This window comes from Oncorhynchus keta, chromosome 6 (genome assembly GCF_023373465.1).
Source record: "Oncorhynchus keta strain PuntledgeMale-10-30-2019 chromosome 6, Oket_V2, whole genome shotgun sequence".
In the NCBI taxonomy this organism is placed as follows: domain Eukaryota; kingdom Metazoa; phylum Chordata; class Actinopteri; order Salmoniformes; family Salmonidae; genus Oncorhynchus; species Oncorhynchus keta.
The window spans coordinates 14703209-14729236 of NC_068426.1; the positions used below are offsets into that span (position 1 = coordinate 14703209).

The window sequence follows — 26028 nt, forward strand, 5'->3', positions numbered from 1 at the left end:
AAATTATAGCCATGGTATGAAAGGGATAATCAACTCAGGACTTTTGGTTACTACATGATTCCATATGTGTTATTTCATAGTTTTGAATGAATAGGTGTGACCAAACTCGTACTGTACATAAGGGATAATCAACGAGGAGCTAATGCAACTCCATGGATGGTCAGTTCCACTCCACGTCTTGGAACACACATTCCACCTCCTTCATTATTTCCTATAGAACACATAGCCCCTTGTTGATTATCCCTTATGTACAGTACCAGTCAAGCGTTTGGTCACACCTACTCATTCAAGGGTTTTTCTTTATTCTTTACTATTTTCTCCATTGTAGAATAATAGTTTGGACATCAAAACTATGAAATAACACATATGGAATCATGTAGTAACCAAAAAAGTGTTCACTTCTTCGGGATAGGGGGCAGCATTTTCACTTTTGGATAAATAGCTTGCCCAATTTCAACTTCCTGCTTCTCATCCCCAGTATATAAGATATGCATATTATTAGTATATTTGGATAGAAAACACTCTGAAGTTTCTAAAACTGTTTGAATCATGTCTGTGAGTATAACAGAACTTATGTAGCAGGCAAAACCCAGAGGACAAATCATTCAGATTATTTTTGTTTGAGGTCACTGTCTATTCAATGTGTTTTCATTGGGAAACTAGACTTCTAAGGGACTTGTTTGCAGTTCCTACCGCTTCCACTGGATGTCACCAGTCTTTAGACTGGTGACACAAAGGTTATTCCTTTGTGAAATGAAGAAGTACGGCCATCTTGAATGAGTGTCATTTGAAGTCAACGTTTTGAGAGAAGAGCATGACTTGAAAAGTAGCGTGAGTTTGTTGTCTTCCTGTATTGAACACAGATTGTCCAGTATTCAATTTGATCGATTATTAACGTTTTAAAATACCTAAAGTTGTATGACAAAAGTAGTTTGAAATGTTTTGGCAAAGTTTACAGGTAACTTTTGAGATATTTTGTAGTAATTGCGCAAGTTGGAGTGCTGCATCAGATGACCTGGCCGCCACAATCACCCGACCTCAACCCAATTGAGATGTTTTGGAATGAGTTGGACCGCCGAGTGAAGGAACTCCTTCAAAACTGTTGGAAAAGCATTCCAGGTGAAGCTGGTTGAGAGAATGCCAAGAGTTTTGACTGGTACTGTATATTGATCTGTATATTGATGTAAATAGTGTATATTGATGTGTATAGTCTATATTGGTTTGTATATTGATGTGTATAGTGTATATAGATGTGTATAGTGTATATTGATATGTATAGTGTATATTGATGTGTATAGTGTAGAGTTGTGTATATTGATGTGTATAAGGAACAGGGGGATACCTAGTCACTTGTACATCTGAATGCCTTCAACTGAAATGTGTCTTCCGCATTAAACTCTCTGAATCAGCAGGGGGCTGCCATCCACGTCTTCTGCCCCCAGGGAACAAACTGCCTTGCTCAGGGGCAGAACAACAGATTTCTACCTTGTCAGCTCAGGGATTTGATCCAGCAGCCTTTTGGTTACTGGCCCAGCGCTCTAACCACTAGGCTACCTGCCTCCCCAGCATATGCTGATGTGTATATTGATATTTTGAGTGTATTTTGATGTGTTTAGGGATGTGTATAGTGTATATTGATTTGTATAGAGTACATTTCTGTGTATATTGACGTGTATATTGATGTGTATAGTGTATATTCATGTATATATGAATGTGTTTAGTGTATAGTGATGTTTATATTGATGTGTGAATTGATGTGTATAGTGTAGTTTATATTGGTTTATATATTGATGTGTAAATTAATGTATAGTGATGTGTATATTGGTGTGTATATTCATGTGTACATTGATGTGTATAGTGTATATTGATGTGTATGCTGATGTGTATATTGGTGTGTATATTCATGTGTACATTGATGTGTATAGTGTATATTGATGTGTATGCTGATGTGTATATTGATGTGTAGTGTTCAGCGATGTGTATATTGATGTGCATATTGATGTGTATAGTGTATATTGATGTGAATATTGGTGTATAGTGATGTGTATAGTGTATATTGATGTGTATATTAATGTGTATATTGATGTGTATAGTGTAGTGTATTGTGTATATTGATGTGTATAGTGTATATTAATGTATATATTGATGTGTATAGTGATGTATATTTTGATGTGTATAGTGTATAGTATAAATTGATGTGAATATTGATGTGTTTAGTGTCTAGTGATGTGTATAGTGTATATTGATGTGAATATTGGTGTATAGTGATGTGTATAGTGTATATTGATGTAATGTGTTTAGTGTCTAGTGATGTGTATAGTGTTTATTGATTTGTATAGTGTAGTGTATTGTGTATATTGGTTTGTATATTAATGTGTATAGTGTATATTAATATGTATATTGATGTGTATAGTGTATAGTGATGTATATAGTGTATATTGTTGCTTATAGTGCACGTTGATGTTCATTTTGATGTGTTTAGTGTATATTGCTGTGCAGAGTGATGTGTATAGTGTTTACATATCTGTGTATAGTGTATATTGGTTTGTACATTGACGTGTATATTGATGTGTATAGTGATGTGTATATTTATGTGTATAGGGTATATTGATGTGCATAGTGATGTGTATAGTGTGTATTGATGTCTATAGTGTACATTGATGTGAATATTGATGTGTATAGTGTATATTGATATGTGTATTGATGTGTATATTGGTTTATATATTGATCTGTATAGTGTATATTGATGTGTATATTCTATTGTGATATGTATATTGATTTGTATAGTGCATATTGATGTGTATAATGTATATTGATGTGTACATTGATTTGTATAGTGTATATTGATGTGTATTGTGTATATTGATGTCTATATCGATGTGTATAGTGTATATTGATGTGTATATTTATGTGTATAGTGTATATTGATGTGTATAGTGTATATTGATGTGTATAGTGTATAATATGTGTATAGTGTATATTGATGTGTATATTGATGTGTATAGTTTATAGTGATGTGTATAGTTTATAGTGATGTATATATTGATGTGTATAGTGTATAATATGTGTATAGTGTATATTGATGTATATATTGATGTGTATAGTGTATATTGATGTGTATGTATAGTGATGTGCTTAATGTGTATTGATGTGTATATTGATGTGTATAGTTTATAGTGATGTATATATTGATGTGTATATTGATGTGTATAGTTTATAGTGATGTGTATAGTTTATAGTGATGTATATATTGATGTGTATAGTGTATATGTGTATAGTGTATATTGATGTGTATAGTTTATAGTGATGTGTATAGTTTATAGTGATGTATATATTGATGTGTATAGTTTATAGTGATGTGTATAGTGTATATTGATGTATATATTGATGTGTATAGTGATGTGTTTAATGTGTATTGATGTGTATAGTTTATAGTGATGTATATATTGATGTGTATATTGATGTGTATAGTTTATAGTGATGTATATATTGATGTGTATAGTGTATAATATGTGTATAGTGTATATTGATGTGTATAGTGATGTGTTTAATGTGTATTGATGTGTATATAGGGCTTATCTGTGAAAGAGACCTTGTCTCAGCCTAGTTTTGAAAAATTCCATTGCTACATCTAAACTAAAATAATGATTCATTGTGTTTGTCTTTTATGTTTGCAAATATATAGGGAAATGATTTGAAACGGAGCCAGTGTACTCACCAGTGTGCACAAACATGTGTTTGACGTAGTTCTGTTTAGCAGTAAAGGTTTTAGTGCAGAGAGTGCACTCATAGGGCTTCTTTTCCCCCTGTCCCATCGAGGCCGCCTGTTGCTGTTCCCGCGCTGCCTGTTGCTGTACCGTCAATTGCTGAGGGAATGGGGGCATACTAGGGGTAGGCCCGGACACAAACTGGGGCTGTTGGCCTCCCATGGGCTGCTGCAGGCTGAAGAGGAAGGGCTTGTTGTTGCTGGCCGACTGTGTGGGAAACAGAGTGGGCAGGTAGGAGTTGCCAGCCATGCCCATTACCTGGGTGTTGCTGGTCATGGTGAGCGGCATCCTCAGATTGCTGGTGTGAGATTCTACCTGACGCATATAGAGTAGGGCACTTGGCAGAGACTGGGCCATGATTGGGTTGGGCAGGGGCTGCAACATGTTACTGTCGCTAGTGCTGTGGGATGTGCCCCCTTCCTCCGTCTCATGAATCTGCTCTGGGGAGGAGTCATCGACTTCAATCTGCACTGGGGTCCCCTCTCCACCTCCTTCCCTCCCAAAGCCCACGGGGTACTGGTGCTGGTCCACGGAGTCTGGCTCAGTACCAATGGAGGAGCTTACCCCTGAGTCAAAGCTTTCACCCTTCGGTTCAGTCTCCACACCCTCAACGTGGTCAGTGTCCTCTGTGCACTCATCCATACCATAGCAGCTGTACTCATCCTCTGCCTCCTGCTTTATGTGAATGCCTCCTGTCTGTATGCGTACCGGTCGGGGCTGCTTGCGGCAGTGGGTGGTCTCAGGGGTGGAGAGGAAGCGTTCCATCTGCTGTGACCTTTCATGGATGCGGGTGATCCACGGCGGGTCCTGGTCGTGCTGGTCCTTCTGCATGCTCAGGGCTGGGTCGTAGCTTGTTGTCATACTGGTTACGTAGTGGGAGCGCTCACGGGTTCCATTCTGCAGTGAGAGGCCCGAGTAGGAGTACAGCGATGTGTACGCACGCTCAAGGCTCTGCTGGGATGTGGCCTGCATGTACCCTGACTCTGCATCGCTGCTGGGCCCAGAGGTGCCTGACTCAGGTGTGCCCCGGGGCGTCTCCTGCCCAGAGTCCCCTGGGTTGACAGGGAACCCCCCTGGACCGGCCAGGCCCACATTCTGGGATACGATGCGGGTGCACTCATCGATGACCGTCTTGATCTGCAGGATGCTGGCAGCAGTGAGGATCTGGAGAGCCTCTGATTGGGACACCCGCAGGACCCCGCTGTACATGAAGTCTATCAGCTTCTGGATGGACTGCACCGAGACCACCGAGGGGATCTCAATGTCACTGTAGCCCAGGAGAAGCTTGTCCTGAAAGAAGGGGCTCCCAGCGGCCAGCACGCAGCGGTGGGCTCGCAGCATGCTTCCATGGATCCGAACAGTCACGTCACAGAAGTGCCCGCGGTTGCGCTGCTCATTGAGGGTCTCAAGTACAGAATTGCTGAAGTTGTGGAGATTGATGTTATGAATGCGCTCGGTCATCCCCTTGCAACAGATGTCACCTGGACACAGAAGAAAAAAAGGCTTCATTTTTAAAAATAATTAATAAACCTTTAGAAAGTAAAAATGTGGGCCACATGATGAGTACTATCTAATACAAAAAAAATGCTAATGATTATCAAATACATTTTAAGATGGAACATAGCTGCACTGCAGGGACATAATCAGGTTATTTAGCACAGAAATGCCAAGTTGAATCAATTTCAACAAATGACCTTCTCCATCCACCCCATGTGCTTTCCTCACATTTCAGTGGTCATCTTATTTTCATAACATGTTGGCATTTGTTATTGAAACAATCAAATTAGTCAAGGTAAACTAGCTAGCTGGTTAGTAGTTGGATGAATGTCTGCACAAAACTGCACAACAAAGGATCTGTAGCGCGATAGAGCGAAAGAGACAATCAAGATGGATCCCCATCTCATTAGTTTTGTTCCCATCTTACAAGTCTGGTGGTAGATTTTCTCTGAGACTCTAAACCCCCAGTAGGTGGTGCTCTGGGTTTAAACTATTAGGCTTAGTTTATCAGCTGTCCACCTGCGTGCTCAGTGATGGTGCTCCCTAACTATCTTACCTCTGCTCTCCCAGTTTTGGGACATTACACAAATTAAGCTGGTATTTGTGCCAGAGTCCTTTGCTAAAATTTGTTCTGACAATGTTTACGCCATCCTCATGAATGGATTTGTGGCCCTGAACACAAACTGTACCTGAAACTCATATCTACAAATTGTCTCAGCAACTAAACAAATCTTCAAAGATAGCTCCATTATATTCCAAGCGTAACAGTATTGCTCTCAATTCATGCAATGTTAAAGCTCCTCTTAGACATGTAAATGTAGTATGAACAAAATGCTACAAAGACAATATATAACTGACTTGTTGAATAATGCTTGACTTTTCTAGCTGACATTTGAAGATCAGTTGAAAAGACTGGATATGACAATGAAAGACAATGGCATCCAATAGCTTTGTCATTCCACACATGGAATCTAGATGAATTAAATTGGTTTTCTACCATTTCACCATAATAACATATTTTATTAACCACTTTGATAGCAGAACAAGTATCAAATCACTAAATATTATTTAGCATTAGCCCTCAAGCAAACAGCCTCTACATTATACTGTCCTTATAAAAACATGAATGGCTTTTCTGTAAGACTGAACACCTGTTCATACAATCGTATATGTTTTACATAATTTCATTCATCCACATAACCCACACCCAGAGCACAAGGGTTCTTGAAACCACGGCTATTATACAGTACCTCCCCCTTTACCCTCTGGGTACATACTGTACACACACACACACACACACACACACACACACACACACACACACACACACACACACACACACACACACACACACCTACACACACACACCTACACACACACTCACTCACTCACTCACTCACTTACACACACACACACACACACACACGTTTATTCTTACAGCACCTGACCCCCTTTCACTACTATCACCCTTGTAATTATCATATGCAATAGCAGTAAAACTACAATTAAATCAGACTTCTCTCCTATGCAATCGTAAATGAAAAGTGGCATGATATACAATATATTCCAAAAATCTAACAACGTAGATTGAATATATTCCATTTAAACGGTCTTTATGCAAAAGTGGATAAAATATTTTTGCAATTTGAATTACATTCATCAAAAACTCCTATACCAACAATACAATGCAGCTTTGACGTCAAGAAAGGAACAGCCGGCTGGTGGTTTTGGTGATGGAGGCTAATCGAGTAAGTAGGTACTAAAGTGCCCAAAGAGTTTTGTCATGTTATCTTGTTAGTAGATTCTAAAAAATGAAGATAGCCAGCTATCTAAGTGCACTGGGCCATGCAAAACTAACTGGCCCACTCAGATCTAACATGGTGTTTGGGGATGGAATAAGCTAACTCACTATCAAGCAAGCTACAACAACCCATCAACACTGTACGTTTTTTTAGAAATGAATGGTCAAATACCAATCGGATTAATGTCATTATTTATTTCAAGGTAGGCCTTTATTTTAGCTGTACTGCCTGATCTTTCTTGGCCGATAAAACTTGCAGGATATCATGGTAGCCAATGTTTGTGTTAGCCACTATACCTGGATTTACTATTACTGCTGCTAATAACGTTAGTAACATTAGCACTCAGGTTAGCAGCTAGCTATAGCTACCATTGGCCAATAGTTTAGCCATTTTGGTTATAGACTTTCAATGTCTACTATGATGGTATAAGGTTTATCTTGATTTTGTGTAACTGTATGAGAAATGCTGTACATGCTATGATGGGGGTCCTTACCGTCTTATGTGGACAGTGGCCTCACTCCTGCTGTGTATTCACTTGTGTCCTTCTCTTAAAGTCACTTATCCGAACGCTTTTCTGACATGACCTCTGTCAAATTCGGATAAAATATACATTTCTCTCAAAATACAAATGTAAAGTGATATGTCGTATTGGGAATTTTAGTTGGAAGGATGAAATTCAATCCGAATGTTTAACAGCAACCTAATTCTGCAATCTTCCCTTTAATGTTAAACACAATCATCAAGATCTTCCTAGATAATGTATAATGTATATTCATGGCCATGCCTTGCTTTTAGGTCAAGTGATTACCTTTGACCATCTGCCAGAGAAAATAAAAGCCTTGAATCTACAGTATGTCTATTTAGTTTCATGTTTTATATAAGACTTGCTATCAAAACCAAGGGAAGAACTAATGAACACCATTTAGTTTTATTTACTCTTGGGAAAACAATTGATCGAAAGCATTATAATATATAAAACTGGGAAAAAACCTATTAAAACAAACATCCTCTAATCACAGCCATTAGGCTTAATACAATCAGAAAGAGAACAAATGGGATGACTGCAACATGCTGTGACAGCAGGACAGCTTGGGTATATATTTATAAATAAATTACAAACACACCCATGTAGCTAGAGATACAGTGGCCAGAGTAGCCTAACTACCGACAGACTGACCAACTGACCAACCACAGAAATATACTCACAGTCAGATGACTCTTTGTTGGGAAGATGTGTGTGAGGCTGGTGATGAGGCACAGGGCACACTGCTACAGGTTGCTGGTGAAGGTGGTTATGGAAAGACCAGTCCTAGGCTGTCCCTTCAGTCCTCTCTGCTGCCACTATCATAGGTCGCTCTGCCACAGGGCCACAGTGGTCTCTTCAATACCACCCTGGGGGAAAAAGAGAAAATTCATAAATCAACATGTTCATACTGAGAAAGAAATGTGTAGGTGTCTAACCTTCATACATAGATAATGAAGTGAGCAATGCAATCTGGATGTGTTATACTTTCCAAGGTAAAGAGTGAGTGAACCTTCTAGACCAATTTAAGGCAGTTTACTCTAGTGGACACTTGACCGCCAATTATATGTCAAGGTTAGAAATCATATGGTCACAGGGCCAAATCTCTTTTCAGTCGTTATCTAAACTACTGGTCAGTGAACCACACCCTACAAAGGAGATCCTTCCACATTCCAGTCTGATTTACCCACAAAGATATTATACTCCTTATACTGTATCATATTTTCCCATTCTGAATAAAAGTACAAAGGTCAAAGGCTATATACATTTGTTCAAGATCTCATAGATTTATCAGAAAAGCATTGTGAGAGACCAGAAAATTCTACAACATGCCTTGAGAGGGCCTAGAGGGCCTAGAGAGGGCCTAGAGAGGACCTAGAGAGGGCCTAGAGAGGGCCTAGAGAGGGCCTAGAGAGGACTCAGGAGCTTGATTTATTTGAATAAAAGGTTGCAACAAGGGCGAAAGGATTGTTCTCCAATACAAAGGACTGCAACAGTGTGTGTGTGTGTGTGTGTGTGTGTGTGTGTGTGTGTGTGTGTGTGTGTGTGTGTGTGTGTGTGTGTGTGTGTGTGTGTGTGTGTGTGTGTGTGTGTATATATGTGTGTGTATATATGTGTGTGCCAAAGCAGTACTGAATGTGATTTCAAATGTTTATTTATTTATTTATTTTTACTCCTTTTTCTACCCAATTTCGCAATATCCAATTGGTAGTTACAGTTTGGTCCCATCGCTGCAACTCCCGTACGGACTCAGGAGAGGCGAAGGTCGAGAGCCATGTGTCCTCCGAAACACGACGCTGCCAAGCCGCACTGCTTCTTGACACACTGCTCGCTTAACCCGGAAGCAAGTCGCATCAATGTGTCGGAGGAAACACCGCACTACTGGCGTCCGAAGTCAGCATGCATTCGCCCGGCCCGCCACAAGGAGTCGCTAGAGCATGATGGGACAAGGACATGCCGGCCAAACCCTCTGGGCCAACTGGGCCAATTGTGTGCCACCCCATGGGTCTTCCGGTCGCGGAAGGCTGCGACACAGCCTGGGATCGAACCCGGGTCTGTAGTCTAATGTATTATAAAATATATTTTGATTTGTTTAACACAATTTTGGTTACTACATGATTCCATATGTGTTATTTCATAGTTTTGATGTCTTCACTATTATTCTAAAATGTAGAAAATATGTAGAAAATAGTAAAAATAAAGAAAAACCCTGGAATGAGTAGGTGTGTCCAAACTTTTGACTGGTACTGTATATCGAAACTAAAATAGACAACATGGGGTTAGTATGGAGCACCATAGTAAGACATTACGATCAGTAACAGTCAACTGAGAAATACTGTAACACAAGGCATTCTTGAAGAAACACAAAAAGGCATTTAACGACACCCAGGGTGTGATTTTCAGGTTTACAGACTCTAAGCCATACATATGTGTGCATGGCCATAAACTGTAAAAGGCCAACTGTAGATGATGTGAGCATCCTCAGGTTTGTACTGTAGGTCCTCACAACTGTTCACAAAATGGAGGAAATTTCCATATATCAAATTCAAATAAACCTGATTATATCATGAAGTTTCCTAAAGGATAAATACCCATATTTGCTTTGAACCGTTCCTATTTTTTTTTGTCTTCCCTTTTCTTGCCATGTGTCTTTCATATATTGCAATCTATTTACTGGATGATCTTCATGAATATGATCATACACTATACTGTAGGAATATCATGTATTTGGTATTTTATTCTGATCCCCATTAGCTGTTACTGAAGCGACTATTCCTTGGTTAAAGCACTAAGCTTGATTAAACTGTAAACATTAGTAGAGGGGGTAACCAACAACCATTTTAATCATTCCAAGGAACCTTTCAAATATTTGACTCTGGGAAAATGTACTGGCATCAAGTAAAACAACTTGTATTAACTTTAAGAGCGACTAATCAAAAGGTAATGACTGCAACAGACAAACAAGACATAGCATGTGACGTTAATGAATACTGAACTGTCTCCATTAATGCTTTATGTCCTTTATCTATTCATCAGATGTATTCTCTGCTTTTGGTTATCTTTCCCAGTCTGCTCTGAGCATAGATATTTATTTTTCTAAAAAGGGCTTTATTTATCCTTGCATACTTTCCATTGTATTAGTAGGCCTATGCCTCTGGCAGACCAGCCAGATTAATGTAATTAAACACTGCTTTGTATAGATGTAGGATCTTAATTTGAGCCAGTTGGCTACAGCAGGAAAATAATACAGCTGCAACAGGAAATATGAATTATTATGTGGATCATAATGATTGGAGATTTTTGTGGGGGGTTGATAGGACAGTTATCCTGCAACAGGGTGATCAAATTAAGATCCTACATCTGTAGATGCACAGAAGCAGTCAGATACAACCTTTGGAAAAACAAAATATCATAAACTAAGAAAACACAATGTAACGTACAACCAGGGTTCCAAAACGTTTCTTCTGCTGTCCACATATGATAAACCTTTCAGGCTCCATGTAGAACCCTTTGTGGAAAGGATTATACAGTACATGGAACCCATGTGGGTTCTACCTGGAACGAAAAGGGTTCTACCTGGATATATGCAGTGCTCCATTGCGAAAGAGATTCTTAGTTTCAATGGGACTCCCTGTTAAAATAAAGATAAAATAAAGAAATGTGGACCTCTTCAACCTGTTTCCTAACAACCAAATGCCTGTGGTTACACCACAGAAGATTGACATACAGCGTCCCCTCTATGCCAATAGTTGTGTTCCCCGCCATGAATAATGTTTGTTTCTCTATTGTTTTATCAAATTATAGTTTGAGGCACAGTAAATATAGCTATAAGCATGTGTTGCTGTTTGTTTTCCATATTGGACAAAATGGCACCATGTTTCCATAACGAGCCACTGCTGTGGTTTTAGGTCAAACAGCTCAACAGAAACAAGCCTTGGTTAGCCTCACCAACTACGCCACCAGCCAAATTATTTTAATATATAGGGACTTTGCAAAACACCTTCCAATGATGCTAAGAAATACGTCTGAAGCCATGGCTATTAGGGATGTGACAAGTGGACCATTTTTCTTAATGTTTAAACTGCAATTTTTGCATTGTTTTTGTTTTTTAAACCAGAAGAAAAAAACATACAATTCCATGTCAATTCACAATGCAGAATAATGGTCCTATTACGTATGTAAGACCACTAGGGCCGGGCAATGAAGTTATATCTACCACAACCCTTTACAGACATAGAACACTGCTACAGTAGCATGTCAATAATTGATCACTTTTAAGACAATTTCAAAAAGTGCAGCATCAGAAGCATCTGTATCTTTTCAGACAGTAGAATTCTGACCTGGCATATAATGTTCTATTGTTTCCCTGACAACAACACACTTTGCTGATTGATGTTCAGCTGTGTTGTTTATGTTTTTTTTTAATGGTAAATTATGGTAACTTTAAAATACTTTTTTAGGAAAGAGTGGTCTGTGCTCAGGCAGCAGGCAGGCTAGGATTGACAGGTCTGGTTGCTTAGTGATGAAAGTTAGTCCCGCTTCAGAAGCGGCGTTACTTTACAGACAAGTAAAAGGCCGTTCATGTCTCCAGAGAAGGTTTTGTGTCAGCGTTTATGAAGCCGTAGTATTTCCTGCCCTAACAGGCAAGTAAACATGCTGTAGCCGGGGTGCTTTCAAGGGGCCACATACCATTATATCTGAAAAGGGTAATTGATACAGGCTACAGTATACCGGTAGCCTACTGTAATTTCATATTATGAGACAAAAACACCCCCACCCACTCTGCAACGAAGAGTAGCCTACACAGTGCTCGCTAGACTGGTCCGAATATACTGTATCAGTTCATGAATAGCCTAAGCTAGGATTTTCTACACGCAACAGACCGAAGACTGAACACACACTAGTGTCATTCACGAAAAGAAAGAGCAGGCTGGCCAGCATGAGGGAGAGAGAGGAGGGGCAGACAGAACCGTGTGCATATGTCTTGGTAATCTGCATCTCGCAATATCTTAATTGTATTGCATGCCTGGCAAATTCACCAAAGTAGCTTAAAGTTTTCCTTTTCCTCTCTGGTTTTATTTAAATGACACAACTTTCCCCAGGCCTTTACAGACATATAGTCTAGTTAGGCTATAGCATGGAAAATCATGTTTTGTGATAACTGCACTGTGATTTGAATTATGTGGGCGAAAAAACATTGTTTTTCGGTTAGGGATTTTTTCTTAACGTTAAGGATCCCAACTCCATTTAAACGTTTAAACGTTCACACCCCTAATTGCTATGCAACTGAAAAGATTTTGAGTGTTGCGTGGCAACAGCTGGAACAAACCAACGCAACACCCTAAATTGTCTTCTGACCCCTAATAATCCATATAATCACAATAAGATCCCAGCAGCTACCCTTGCGGACCCCTGATAAAGTTGAATGTGTCAGCACACTTGCCAGGACCGTAGTCACTGGTTAACCTCTATGTGCATACACTGCCTACACAGTATGCCCATTGCCCAACACTGAGCAACTAAATGTCAGACCTATTCCTATAGAATTTGAATTCAAGTACAATTGTACATTCTATAATAAAGAACATCATAGAGCTGTACCATTCATCACGCACACACATACACGCACAGTATGCAGTCCCTCACTCCCTCACTCACTTTTAACTTGAGGAAAATAATAGAAAGAACATTAAGGGGCCTTTTTCTAGTTCTTTTTTTTTAAGTGTCACAAAGTGCTGAAATCAAGAGGGAAATTTCACTAGTTTACAAAAGCCAGTGAATGCAGGTTTAATAGTGTGTTAACGTCAGGTTAGTGTCATTCTATGGTGATCTGATGACAAAGGCCTCTACAGGGCCAGTTTTAGACAACACAAGCATATTTACTTCCTCCCTGGTCTCAGTTGCAATCTAGACATGTAAATCCACCTGCCTGAGCGTTGAAGTGAGGTGAATAGGGGCACAAAGGAGCAGACTAAGGAAAGCAGACTTCTGCTGCCCAGACTGCCACTCACAACAGTGATTCCATTTTAGCTGTGACACAGTGGGTGAGCAGCAGCCAGCTCCTACCTGCAGTGAATGCTAATCAGTCCAGGGGTCTCCCTCCTCCCTCCCCTGCCTTGGACGAAAGGGGCTGATGATGATCCTTCAAAATTAATTAGATCCTTTTTGGAGGCAGCCATTTTCTTCCACTACTTATGCCTCTGCCAAATCTGTATAATTTTGTATTTTCATCCCTGTTCAGAGGGAATCAAACTATACTATTATAATGCATTTATGTGTCTGATATTGATCTTCCCCAAGCCTTTCCACAGCTCTCCCTTTCTCTTTATCTCGCTCGCTCTCTCTCTCCCTGCACTGCACTGTGTCCCTCTCTGTAGAGTTAGCTGTCAATAAGTCCCCAGAGGTCAGTTCGTCTGCTAGAAATCAGACACAATGCTCCAGACTGCCAGTGCCATGCCCTGCTGCCACAACAAAGACCACAGGAGAAAAAAAAGGAGGAGAGAAGGGAAGAGAGCAGCATCACCAGTCTGACTTCAGGTTAATCAGAGCTGCCTAGCCTGCCTTAATTAGTTGGCAACCTCATGAAGAATACTGCGCCAAATTTGGAAATCAGTTTAATCTAGGGGGAAAATGAAAAGGAGGTGGGGGTGCGGGTTGGGGTTGAGGACAGAGATGAGAGGCGGGTTTGTGAAAGGAGACGATGTTAGCCATGTGAATAATATACATCTTGAATATGCAAATGTGACTTACAATACACACCACAAGCATATATTTTCTCCTTGATACATGTGAGCCTACAGAGGGATTTTAATGGAAATGAACCAACCCATTTGTTTCCTTGGGCGATGAATAATCTGTGATGTGTATTGTTTTGTGCATACTGTACCATTCAGAAGGATATTCTGGCCTATTCTGATTCTATTTAGTGTTAACAGAAAACAGACATTAACGCAGCATGCAGTGTTTTGCTACTTTTTGTTGTGGCACATGAATACTATCAATAACTGTAACGTAAAAGGACATCTATCAAATCTGTCAAAACAATCTGCTTCAACCATCATTTCATCACGATTGTTATTTCTACTGCCAAAAATGAAGCATTAAAAAATGGGTCAGCTTTCAACACTTATGAATAGTAGGGTAAGTATTTGAACACTGACGAAATTGCCCCAAAAAACTTTTTCACACCAGATGAAACAATTATAGTCACAAATATCGTAAGAGTAGCAAGTGTGATTTAGATTTATTCTTTTTCTTCTGTTCCAGTATTGTTGCTGAGGTACAGTTTGACAGAGGTCAAACCCAGTAGCAGCAGGCTCACTGTTTCATCACAGCCTCTCTATAATGTCACATACATTCCAAAATGATTTGAATAACTTGAATAACAAAATACACATAGGTCTACATCTATTCATTCACCGCAGGGAGCTACATTGCACATCATTGCACCAATTTGTATACCACATCTGAACAATACTGCAAATGCCACTCTGATCTGAATAAATTATTGGCAATTGAATGTTCAGTTTTCTCCCAACAACATTCTGTTGGGTAATTAAATTAATGAGCAATATACAGTACTACATCTCTTATTACAGTTGAGTGGTTTAAAATCAAGCCCTTGTGTTATTAACTATAAACATGAAAATGACCTGATAATACACTCAATGCACCCATACTGGAAAACAACAACTCAGTCTCAGGTTTTAATTGATTAACCTTTGGTCTGCATATGAACTCTGATGTCAGAAAATCCATCAAACAACATTAACAAAACACCTACACACAGCTTCAAATATATAAAAATACCCCCCAAATAAGGCCACATTGTCGTGATGTGCTCTGTAGCCTAACATTCCTTACAAATGTTTCTAATTTTAATAACGTGTTGGCCAAAACGAAGTTGAAACATACACAATTGGCATGTTTATAAAGGTATAGTGATTGGTACAGTACGTGCCAATACTACAGGCCATTTAAGTCAAAGCAATACCACCACTCAAAACATGAGGATGATTTCATAAATGATAAATGAGATGATTGCCGCCCCCGCCCCCAACAAAAAGAGGGTTAGGTAATGATTGCCCCCGCACGACCCCTGAGGGTTAGGTAATGTTCTAATCTAAGGTCATCTTACTCCATTGTTAATGTTCTTTGGTAATTTGAGTCTTTGAAAACAATGTATAGCTTCAAAGATTGTTTAAAAATCATCATTAGCACTGTCAATCCATGCATCCATATCTATGAATGCCACAGTGGTTACATGTCCCTGGTCCATCCCTCAGATTACCAAACGAAGGCAGGGTGGGGCTGTTGATATGACTGACTAAAATTACAACAAAATGTTAGATTAGGAACTCAGAAATAAAAGCACTACTGAGAAGTTACATTATGCATCAATCTATAACATACATTAGAAGAGATGTTGCCTTAAATTAAAGGTCCCATTTGGTTGTGACATACAGTGCTTTCAGAAATTATTCACAACCCTCGTTCTTTTCCACATTTTATTGTGTTACAATCTGAATTTAAAATGGATTACGTTTAGATGTGTTTGTTGTCACTGGCCTACACACAAACCCCCATAATGTCAAAGTGGAATTATGTTCCTCGAAATTTCTACAAATTAAAAGCTGAAAGTCATGAGTCAATAAGTATTGAATAAGTATTCAACCGAGATACTGACAGGTGCATGGATACCAATGTTCAGAGTGGGGAAAACCCCCATGCACATAATGCAGATCTTAGCTAAAGCTGTTCTTCTTTGTCTATGGCACTTTCGTAGCTATCCGGTAGAATTGTACATGCCCGGCTAGTATTAGCATAGCGGCTAAGTGTGACATGTTTTCCTATGGGAAATGCTAACAATCCAGCGTCTTAGTAATGAGTGTTTTCGACGTAGCCACACAAGAGCCCAACCCGCTTGGTTGCATGTTTGTGTTAATAAATGTGCATCCCAAAATGTTTAACGTACGTAAGTCTTTAAAGGCCGTTGAAACAAAATATATTTTTGAGATAATGAGAAACTTATCTCCTGATCACCACATGGACACAGTGAGATAACACATGAGATAACAAAGGTAAAGAGTAGTTTTTTGAATGGCCATATTAAAAGACTTCAGTAGTGATGTCAACACTTAATGTTCCACCAGGGGGCAGTGTAGCCAACGTTTTTTATTTAACTAGGCAAGTCAGTTAAGAACAAATCCTCCCCCGCCAAACCCTAACCCGGACGATGCTGAGCCAATTGTGATACAGCCTGGAACTGAACCAGGGTCTGTAGTGACGCCTCTAGCACTGAGATGCAGTGCGTTAGACCGCTGTGCCACTAGGGAGCCCAATGTGACTTGCTACTCAAGCACAAAGTGGACGTAAGCGTTCTTCTTGATCAACTTGTTCCTTCACATGCCAACACCACTATTGAATAGGACTAATTCAGTGGTGTAAAGTACTTAAGTAAAAATACTTGAAAGTTATACTTAAGTAGTTTTTGGGGGTATCTGTACTTTACTATTTATATTTTTGACAACTATTACTTCACCACATTCCTAAAGAAAAATATGTACTTTTTACTCCACTAATTTTACCTGACACTCACAAGAACTTGTTACATTTTGAATAGTTAGAAGGACAAGAAAATGGTCTAATTCACACACATATCAAGAGAACATCCCTGGTCATCCCTACTGCCTCTGATCTGGTGGACTCACTAAACACAAGCTTTGTTTGTAAATGATGTCTGATTGTTGGAGCGCGCCCCCGGCTATCTGTAAATGATGTCTGATTGTTGGAGCGCGCCCCCGGCTATCTGTAAATGATGTCTGATTGTTGGAGCGCGCCCCCGGCTATCTGTAAATGATGTCTGATTGTTGGAGCGCGGCCCGGCTATCTGTAAATGATGTCTGATTGTTGGAGCGCGCCCCTGGCTATCTGTAAATGATGTCTGATTGTTGGAGCGCGCCCCTGGCTATCTGTAAATGATGTCTGATTGTTGGAGCGCGCCCCCGGCTATCTGTAAATGATGTCTGATTGTTGGAGCGCGCCCCCGGCTATCTGTAAATGATGTCTGATTGTTGGAGCGCGCCCCCGGCTATCTGTAAATGATGTCTGATTCTGTAAATGATGTCTGATTGTTGGAGCGCGCCCCTGGCTATCTGTAAATTATGTCTGATTGTTGGAGCGCGCCCCTGGCTATCTGTAAATGATGTCTGATTGTTGAGCGCGCCCCTGGCTATCTGTAAATTATGTCTGATTGTTGGAGCGCCCCCGGCTATCTGTAAATGATGTCTGATTGTTGGAGCGCGCCCCGGCTATCTGTAAATGATGTCTGATTTGTTGGAGCGCGCCCCGGCTATCTGTAAATGATGTCTGATTGTTGGAGCGCGCCCCCGGCTATCTGTAAATTATGTCTGATTGTTGGAGCGCGCCCCCGGCTATCTGTAAATTATGTCTGATTGTTGGAGCGCGCCCCCGGCTATCTGTAAATGATGTCTGATTGTTGGAGCGCGCTCCCGGCTATCTGTCAATTAAAAATAAAAGGATGCCGCCTGGTTTGTTTAATACAAGGAATTTGAAATTATTTATACTTTTACTTTTGACACAAGTATATTTTGGCAATTACATTTACTTTTGATACTTAAGTATATTTAAAACCAAATACGTTTAGAGTTTTACTCAAGTGGTATTTTACTGGGTGACTTTCACTTTCTATTAAGGTAGATTTACTTTTACTCAAGTAGGACAATTGGTTACTTTTTCCACCTCTGGACTAATTCCCAGCACAAAGATTACGAGACCAAGCTGCTACTACATGAGGTATGTGAACAGGCCTGCTGTACATTTCATTTGAATGCTCTTATTTGCGATGGATATATTGCTGCATTCATGTGCATCGGAATTTTCGGGTTATCAGTCTAACGTTGAAAAACTGTTCACGTGAGCTTTCAAGTCGGAAATACAAGTGGAAGAATCTGGTATCATCTTTGTGCCCCTAGTTTACAAGTCGTGACGTTTCATGATAAGATAGCTAATTCATTAACCAAACTCAGCTAGCTAGCTAACTCGCTGTTATTGTCAATCTCATTGATCCAAAAGCATTCAAACTTCAAAAGTACTTCAACACAATGAAGTCTTAAGAATAACTTAATAACTTTAAATTACACCCTGAAGTGGATAAGTCTGTATTGCTGAATTATTTTCCGTAATTACAGTCTCCAATCCACCATTACTGTATGGTTCATTTGCTCAAATTTAGTACATAATAGCTGATTTTGCTGTTTTTTTCCAACAATGACCAATGCAAATGTTGGCTGTTTGCAAGAAAAACAAGATAAAGGTACAGAACTTGTCGAAAATATTGAAAATGCTCAAATGATTACGTGACACAGATAGGCTATTTTAGTAAACTATTACTTTAAAAGCACATAGATTAGGTCGGATTTCGACCAGAATGAGCATCTACAGTGGGGCAAAAAAGTATTTAGTCAGCCACCAATTGTGCAAGTTCACCCACGTAAAAAGATGAGAGAGGCCTGTAATTTTCATCATAGGTACACTTCAACTATTACAGACAAAATGAGAGAGAAAAAATCCGGAAAATCGCATTGTAGAATTTTTTATGAATTTATTTGCAAATTTGGTATAAGTATTTTGTTGTTTCTTCTTTGAAAATACAAGTAGTTGAATATTGGATTGTATTTGTAGATACACTTGGAAAGTATTGGCATATTTGAAAATACTCAAATACACAGACAAGTGTATTTTCAAATATAAATATTTAAATACTACATGCATTTGAACCCTGGTTGGTTTGCTTCTAGGGGTATTTGAAATAAGTATTTGGAAATAAGTATTTGAAAACCATTTTGGCTATTTATAGAAAGTTATTTGAAAATGTTTTCAAATACTTCAAATAGAGGTAGCTCAGTGGCAGTCGTGCCTTTCAAAATAAGGAAGGACATTTTTTTTGGTTCATGAGATTGGCCTTATTTCGATTGCAGCATATTTCTATTATTCCATTCCCCCTGTTCAATGTAACATCGTTAGGTTTAGGCTACTACATGATACTCAAATGTTCTTAACAATAATTAAGATCGGAACTCAAAACAAAGTTGAGGCTCAACCATGAATTATTCTCAAACCATTGACCAAGTTAATCTTGCAGTAGTCTTACTACATACAGTACTAGTAAAAAAACAGTCAATATCAGGATGTTGTTTGAATCCCATGATTGGTTGCCTTTCAATATGCTAACTTTATTGGGTTTGGTGTTTCACAAAGTCATTCAGAAGAGGAAGCATTTGGCCATTCATGGACAGTCTTTAAAATACTTTAAGTCAGAAGCAGATAGTTGCACAAATAGAGTCTTATTATTTAGGCATGTCAGGTGTCCATAGCAACTGCTACATTTGGAGGGGGGGGGGACATATATATTCAAGAGGAACAGTAATCACTTGTACTATAGGATGTAATGAGGAATCTGAAAAAACTATCATAGATTTTACATTCAAAGAGCAATGTCATTGCTTTACACCATACCACACTCCAAAGCCATACACAACATAGACTTCTGAAGACGGGTATGTTGTATCTACCCTACAGTGTCACTGTATCTTGTTAGCTCTCATAACCTTTGACCTCTCTATAATTGTTATGCTTTCAGATGAAATCTCACCTTACTTTGGTGCCAATGGCCTGCTGGCCAGTTTCTCATGCAGCTTCTGTAACGATCTACATAAGTTTAGTCCCAATTACACATTGCATCAGAGATAGAGAAAATGTAAAAACACACACATACACAAACATACACTTATAAAGTATGTGTCATTCAGGAAACAAAGGTATTGTTTTCTGTTAGTCCAGAATGGGTAGATGTATACAGACAATCTGAAAATATACGGTCTTTATAAACATGACCCATAGATTAATAACTGTGTTGTAAGGGTAACTTGTTAAGAAAGCCAGCTATTTCACAACAATGAAGCCCCGAGCCAGAAGCTCATTGCTTGTTTCAGAAAATAGCAACGTGATTTAGGTTAATAGCAAGGGTGAACTATCAAGAGACAAACATACTGTATAATCTGTGATGACTACAGTGTTGTACTAAAAGTTTACTAATCCATTAAACCATAAACCAATTTATAATGACAGAGGGACTCTTAAAAGGTCCCTAAATAAGACAAATTTGACAAACCTGGTAAAATAAAGTTGAAATTATTTTATATAGGCTAATTGTGAACACAAATATTTTGTCGTTGATCAACAGAAACTGTCAAGAAAAGCGCAACAACCAAATTCTAAAATAGTTCAAGCCTAGCTGCTATCATCTTCACAAGACGACATGTAAAATGTACTGTATTTCTTAAATCAATACATTTAATGACAATACATTTGAGTGTGATTTAGTCTAGGTAGGCAAATAACTATCATTTGCACAACCACTGGATAATGTGTAAGGCTGTTGCAGACACAAATAGTCAGTGAACAAATAAAACCTTGACAAGCCACATGTCCTGCACCTTCAGAAAGTATTCATACCCCTCACCTTATTCCACATTTTGTTGTGTTACAGCCTTACATCTATTCACTCTGTCATTTAGGTTAGTATTGTGGAGTAAGTACAATGTTGTTGATCCATCCCCAGTTTTACCATATCACAGCCATTAAAACTATGTAACCGTTTTAAAGTCACCATGGGCCTCATAGTGAAATCCCTGAGCGGTTTCCTTCCTCACCGGCAAATGAGTTAGGAAGGACGCCTGTATCTTTGTAGTGACTGAGTGTATTGATACACCATCCAAAGTATACTAAAAAAAATCACCATACTCAAAGTGATATTCAATGTCAGCTTTTGTTTATTTTTACCCATCTACCAATAGGCCCCCTTCTTTGTGAGGCATTGGAAAATGCCTCACTGTTTGACTGAGGGACCTTACAGACAATTGTATGTGTGGGATACAGAGATGAGGTAGTCATTCAAAAATCATGTTCAAAACTATTATTGCACAGAGTGAGTCGATTGAACTTATTACATGACATGTTAAGCACATTTTTACTGGAGGCAAAAGAAACGCACACCTGTTTAGGCGAGGTGCTGGCTAGCGGAGTAGAACACCTGTTTAGGCGAGGTGCTGGCTAGCGGAGTAGAACACCTGTTTAGGCAAGGTGCTGGCTAGCGGAGTAGAACACCTGTTTAGGCGAGGTGCTGGCTAGCGGAGTAGAACACCTGTTTAGGCGAGGTGCTGGCTAGCGGAGTAGAACACCTGTTTAGGCGAGGTGCTGGCTAGCGGAGTAGAACACCTGTTTAGGCGAGGTGCTGGCTAGCGGAGTAGAACACCTGTTTAGGTGAGGTGCTGGCTAGCGGAGTAGAACACCTGTTTAGGCGAGGTGCTGGCTAGCGGAGTAGAACACCTGTTTAGGCGAGGTGCTGGCTAGCGGAGTAGAACACCTGTTTAGGCGAGGTGCTGGCTAGCGGAGTAGAACACCTGTTTAGGCGAGGTGCTGGCTAGCGGAGTAGAACACCTGTTTAGGCGAGGTGCTGGCTAGCGGAGTAGAACACCTGTTTAGGCGAGGTGCTGGCTAGCGGAGTAGAACACCTGAAAAAGAAAAGGAGAGGCACACACTCGAGGAGCTCAGATTCAAAAATGTAATAACCTAATAACTAATGTTTCAACAGACGAGCTGTTTTCATCAGGGTATAATGACAAACACTGTGGGTCACTTGTTTATATCGTTTCAAAGGACACACAGGTGTCTTTAATCATGGCTGTGTGTGGCTTGATTTCATTGGTTAATTTACAGATATAAATAGAACATGTAAAAAGCACGAATGGATAACATATGATATCATATATACAATTTGGCTACATAAGACCACAAACATTTACAATGGATAGCAAAATCACAATAATCAAAATGTTTACTCCTGAACTTATTAAGGCTTGCCATAACAAAGGGGTTGAATACTTATTGACTCAATACATTTCAGCTTTTCATTTGTTATTAAATTGTTTAAAAAATAATAATAATCAAAAAACTTCATTCCACTTTGACATTATGTACTATTGTGTGTAGACTAGAGACAAAACATCTAAATGTAATACATTTTAAATTCAGGCTGTAACACAACAAGATGTGGAAACAGTCAAGTGGTGTGAGTACTTTCTGAAGGAACTGTATATGTCATTATGCCAAATATTTCCTTGGGCTAAATGTAATTGTCCCTTTCAGTGTAAAATGTCCTACAGCAGGCCACCATAGCTTGCATGAACATACTGCCATGTATTATCCCACACAGCATAACAATCGATAAGAGATTAAACACGTAAGACAAGCTACTTTTACTGTGCTTGACATGCAAGTTGATGCAACATGTAAAGGCAAGTAGAGACCTGAAATTCTTAGAAACAAACATGTTTCAATTGAAAGAAAAATAACAGTGTGTCTGGATCGTTAGGCCATATCCCCATTGTTCCCTGTTCTCCCTTACCCTTACAAGAAAGCACAATTGTCAAAAGCTCCCTAAAATGTTAGCTACCTAGATGTTAAATTGTCTGAATCAGTCAGCACACCTTCCTAAAAATAATACTGGGAAGCAAGCTTCTATAAAGTGTCTATGATCCGTATAATTTGATAATCGTGATCCATTTCATGCAGGAAGTGTTCGTAAAGAACAATAATGGAAAAATCAGAGACCGTCTGTTTCTTCAGTGGATACTCATTAGGAAAAGAGAGATTTGTTTGTGCATAAACAAAAAGGATTTCATAATAATAGCAGGTTTAACTGTTTTCATGGGTAAAACAAAACATCTAAAGATATGACTGTCGGCTATTTCCCCAAAAACTAATTGCTACCCTATTAATAATAAAGTAACGATGAGGTGTGGAAAGTCCTAATAGCCTTGACTTCTGTGGGTCAACTCTGGCTTTATAACACAAAAGCCATTGTGTAGATAATACGTCTCAGGTTTTTCCACTGCACACCAGTGTCACTGTGCCTTTTTTAATGAGCTGTAGGCTTGTCCGTCATACAATTTTGGCCACTATGCTAAGAGTGTTTTTCACTAGCATGGGGCCTAAAAGCCTTTTCAGGCGGCCTAGGTGTAAACAAACAGAATATAAACTTACTCTGGCATTATCCACAAAAAGATACAGAAGAGTCTCTATTTGATTTATTTTCTTAAACCATCTCCAGATACTTTCCCTTTTGAATGCACAGTGATCTAACCATGAATTGTAGAAAACCATATGGGTAGAAGGGTTAGCTAAGGACACACATGCACTTTGGCAAACATACAATTTCCCTATTAGAAACCAAGATACATTTTTGGCATCGGTGAAATGCCTGAGCCCTCGTGTATGTTTAAAGAGTAAGACGGAGAAGTATTTACATGCCCCTGTCTTTAGCCCAAATAAAATACATGTTTAAGGAATTCAAGCACACAAAGAAAGTACAGAGACACTACCGTACAGGCTAAAAATAGATTCTGAAACAATGAACGGCTGTACGTTACAAAGTCCTTAGATCTTCACATGAGAGAAATGACAATCAACCTTAAAGTTCACTAAATATTTTAACAAGTGTTAGTGCTATGTTTGCCAATCCTATAACACCCCCACTGTGGTATGTGGGGGGGAGTGCTGAGAAAATGCATGGTTTGAATAATAATGTTTTTTTTATTATTTTTTTTTTTTACTCAAATATTATCTAAAAAATCACATGACATAAAAAAGGAAATGTTATTTTCCATAGTGCGGCTTGGCTGCAGTGTGGGTTTGGTTGAATTCACCCTATCTATCTAAAGATCAAGCCGATTCACTGTACATTTTAAGAAGCAGTCACCTTAGATCTGGCACAGAAAACTGATTGACAGAGTACTGGCAAATAAATAAACTAGAATATTGCCTAACTGAAATCCTTTCAACAAAGTCTCACCTATACTTGATAAACCAGTTGGGTTTTGCTATCTCAAGTATTATTTGAGTTATATGACCATTTCTCAAGTCAGGATTAGACTCCTAAGTGACTGTCACAGGGTAAGAATGTTAACAGCAGCCGGCAATCTTCTCTGATAGCTTGAACGCCAACTAACCAGTCAATTACCAGAGTTTGGTAGTTTACAAGCTTGTCACTATTGTGACGTTTAATAGTTTTGTCAAATAAATGATCAAGCCTAGTGATCAAATAGTGTTGTGGTTTTACCCTATTCCACATATTCCATCAGTAACATGTGTTAACAACTCTTCTTCCTGTGAGAATAGAGGAACTCCCATAGCAGTGGTTGTAGTACACTTAGCACTGGAAGGCACATACCCCTCAACTTTCTTTCCAACACTTTCACATGACGTAGACACACGCTTATTACCTCCTTGGCCTACTAGGCATATGTCCTTGGCAGTAGTCAAATAATGGTTGCTAATGGCAATGACACTACAATATGCTAAGCACAAAAGTTTTAAACCACAAATACAAAACTAGAAATGTTAAAATAATTACAAATCATATCAACAGCCAAAATACACGTCTACCAACTTCTATGTAGCGGAGTGAGGCAATATTTCTGCATGTAGGCTAGGCCTGTGAGAGAAATCTGTGTCACCCAACGTTTCTGCATGTAGGCTAGGCCTGTGAGAGAAATCTGTGTCACCCAACGTTTCTGCATGTAGGCTAGGCCTGTGAGAGAAATCTGTGTCACCCAACGTTTCTGCATGTAGGCTAGGCCTGTGAGAGAAATCTGTGTCACCCTAGGCCTGTGAGAGAAACGTTTCTGCATGTAGGCTAGGCCTGTAGGAGAGAAATCTGTGTCACCCAACGTTTCTGCATGTAGGCTAGGCCTGTGAGAGAAATCTGTGTCACCCAACGTTTCTGCATGTAGGCAAGGCCTGTGAGAGAAATCTGTGTCACACAACGTTTCTAGGCATGTGAGAGAAATCTGTGTCACCCAACGCAAGGCCTGTGAGAGAAATCTGTGTCACACAACGTTTCTGCATGTAGGCCTGTGAGGCTAGGCCTGTGAGAGAAATCTGTGTCACCCAACGTTTCTGCATGTAGGCAAGGCCTGTGAGAGAAATCTGTGTCACACAACGTTTCTGCATGTAGGCTAGGCCTGTGAGAGAAATCTGTGTCACCCAACGTTTCTGCATGTAGGCTAGGCCTGTGAGAGAAATCTGTGTCACCAACGTTTCTGCATGTAGGCAAGGCCTGTGAGAGAAACGTTTCTGCATGTAGGCTAGGCCTGTGAGAGAAATCTGTGTCACCCAACGTTTCTGCATGTAGGCTAGGCCTGTGAGAGAAATCTGTGTCACACAACGTTTCTGCATGTAGGCTAGGCCTGTGAGAGAAATCTGTGTCACACAACGTTTCTGCATGTAGGCTAGGCCTGTGAGAGAAATCTGTGTCACCCAACGTTTCTGCATGTAGGCTAGGCCTGTGAGAGAAATC

General features: G+C 39.5%; 1 protein-coding gene across 2 annotated transcripts in view; it reads right to left on the minus strand.

Annotated features, from left to right (window-relative positions):
- Positions 1-26028, minus strand: part of zbtb20 (zinc finger and BTB domain containing 20) — a 53268-nt gene that overhangs the window by 15446 nt on the left and 11794 nt on the right. For both annotated transcript variants that reach the window (XM_035771796.2, XM_035771797.2), the window contains exons 3-4: positions 8273-8458; positions 3719-5248 (exon numbers count right to left, since the gene is read on the minus strand). In XM_035771796.2, the coding sequence (XP_035627689.2) occupies positions 3719-5228 (1510 nt within the window). In that variant the 5' untranslated portion in view covers positions 5229-5248; positions 8273-8458. The remainder of the gene's footprint in view (positions 1-3718; positions 5249-8272; positions 8459-26028) is intronic.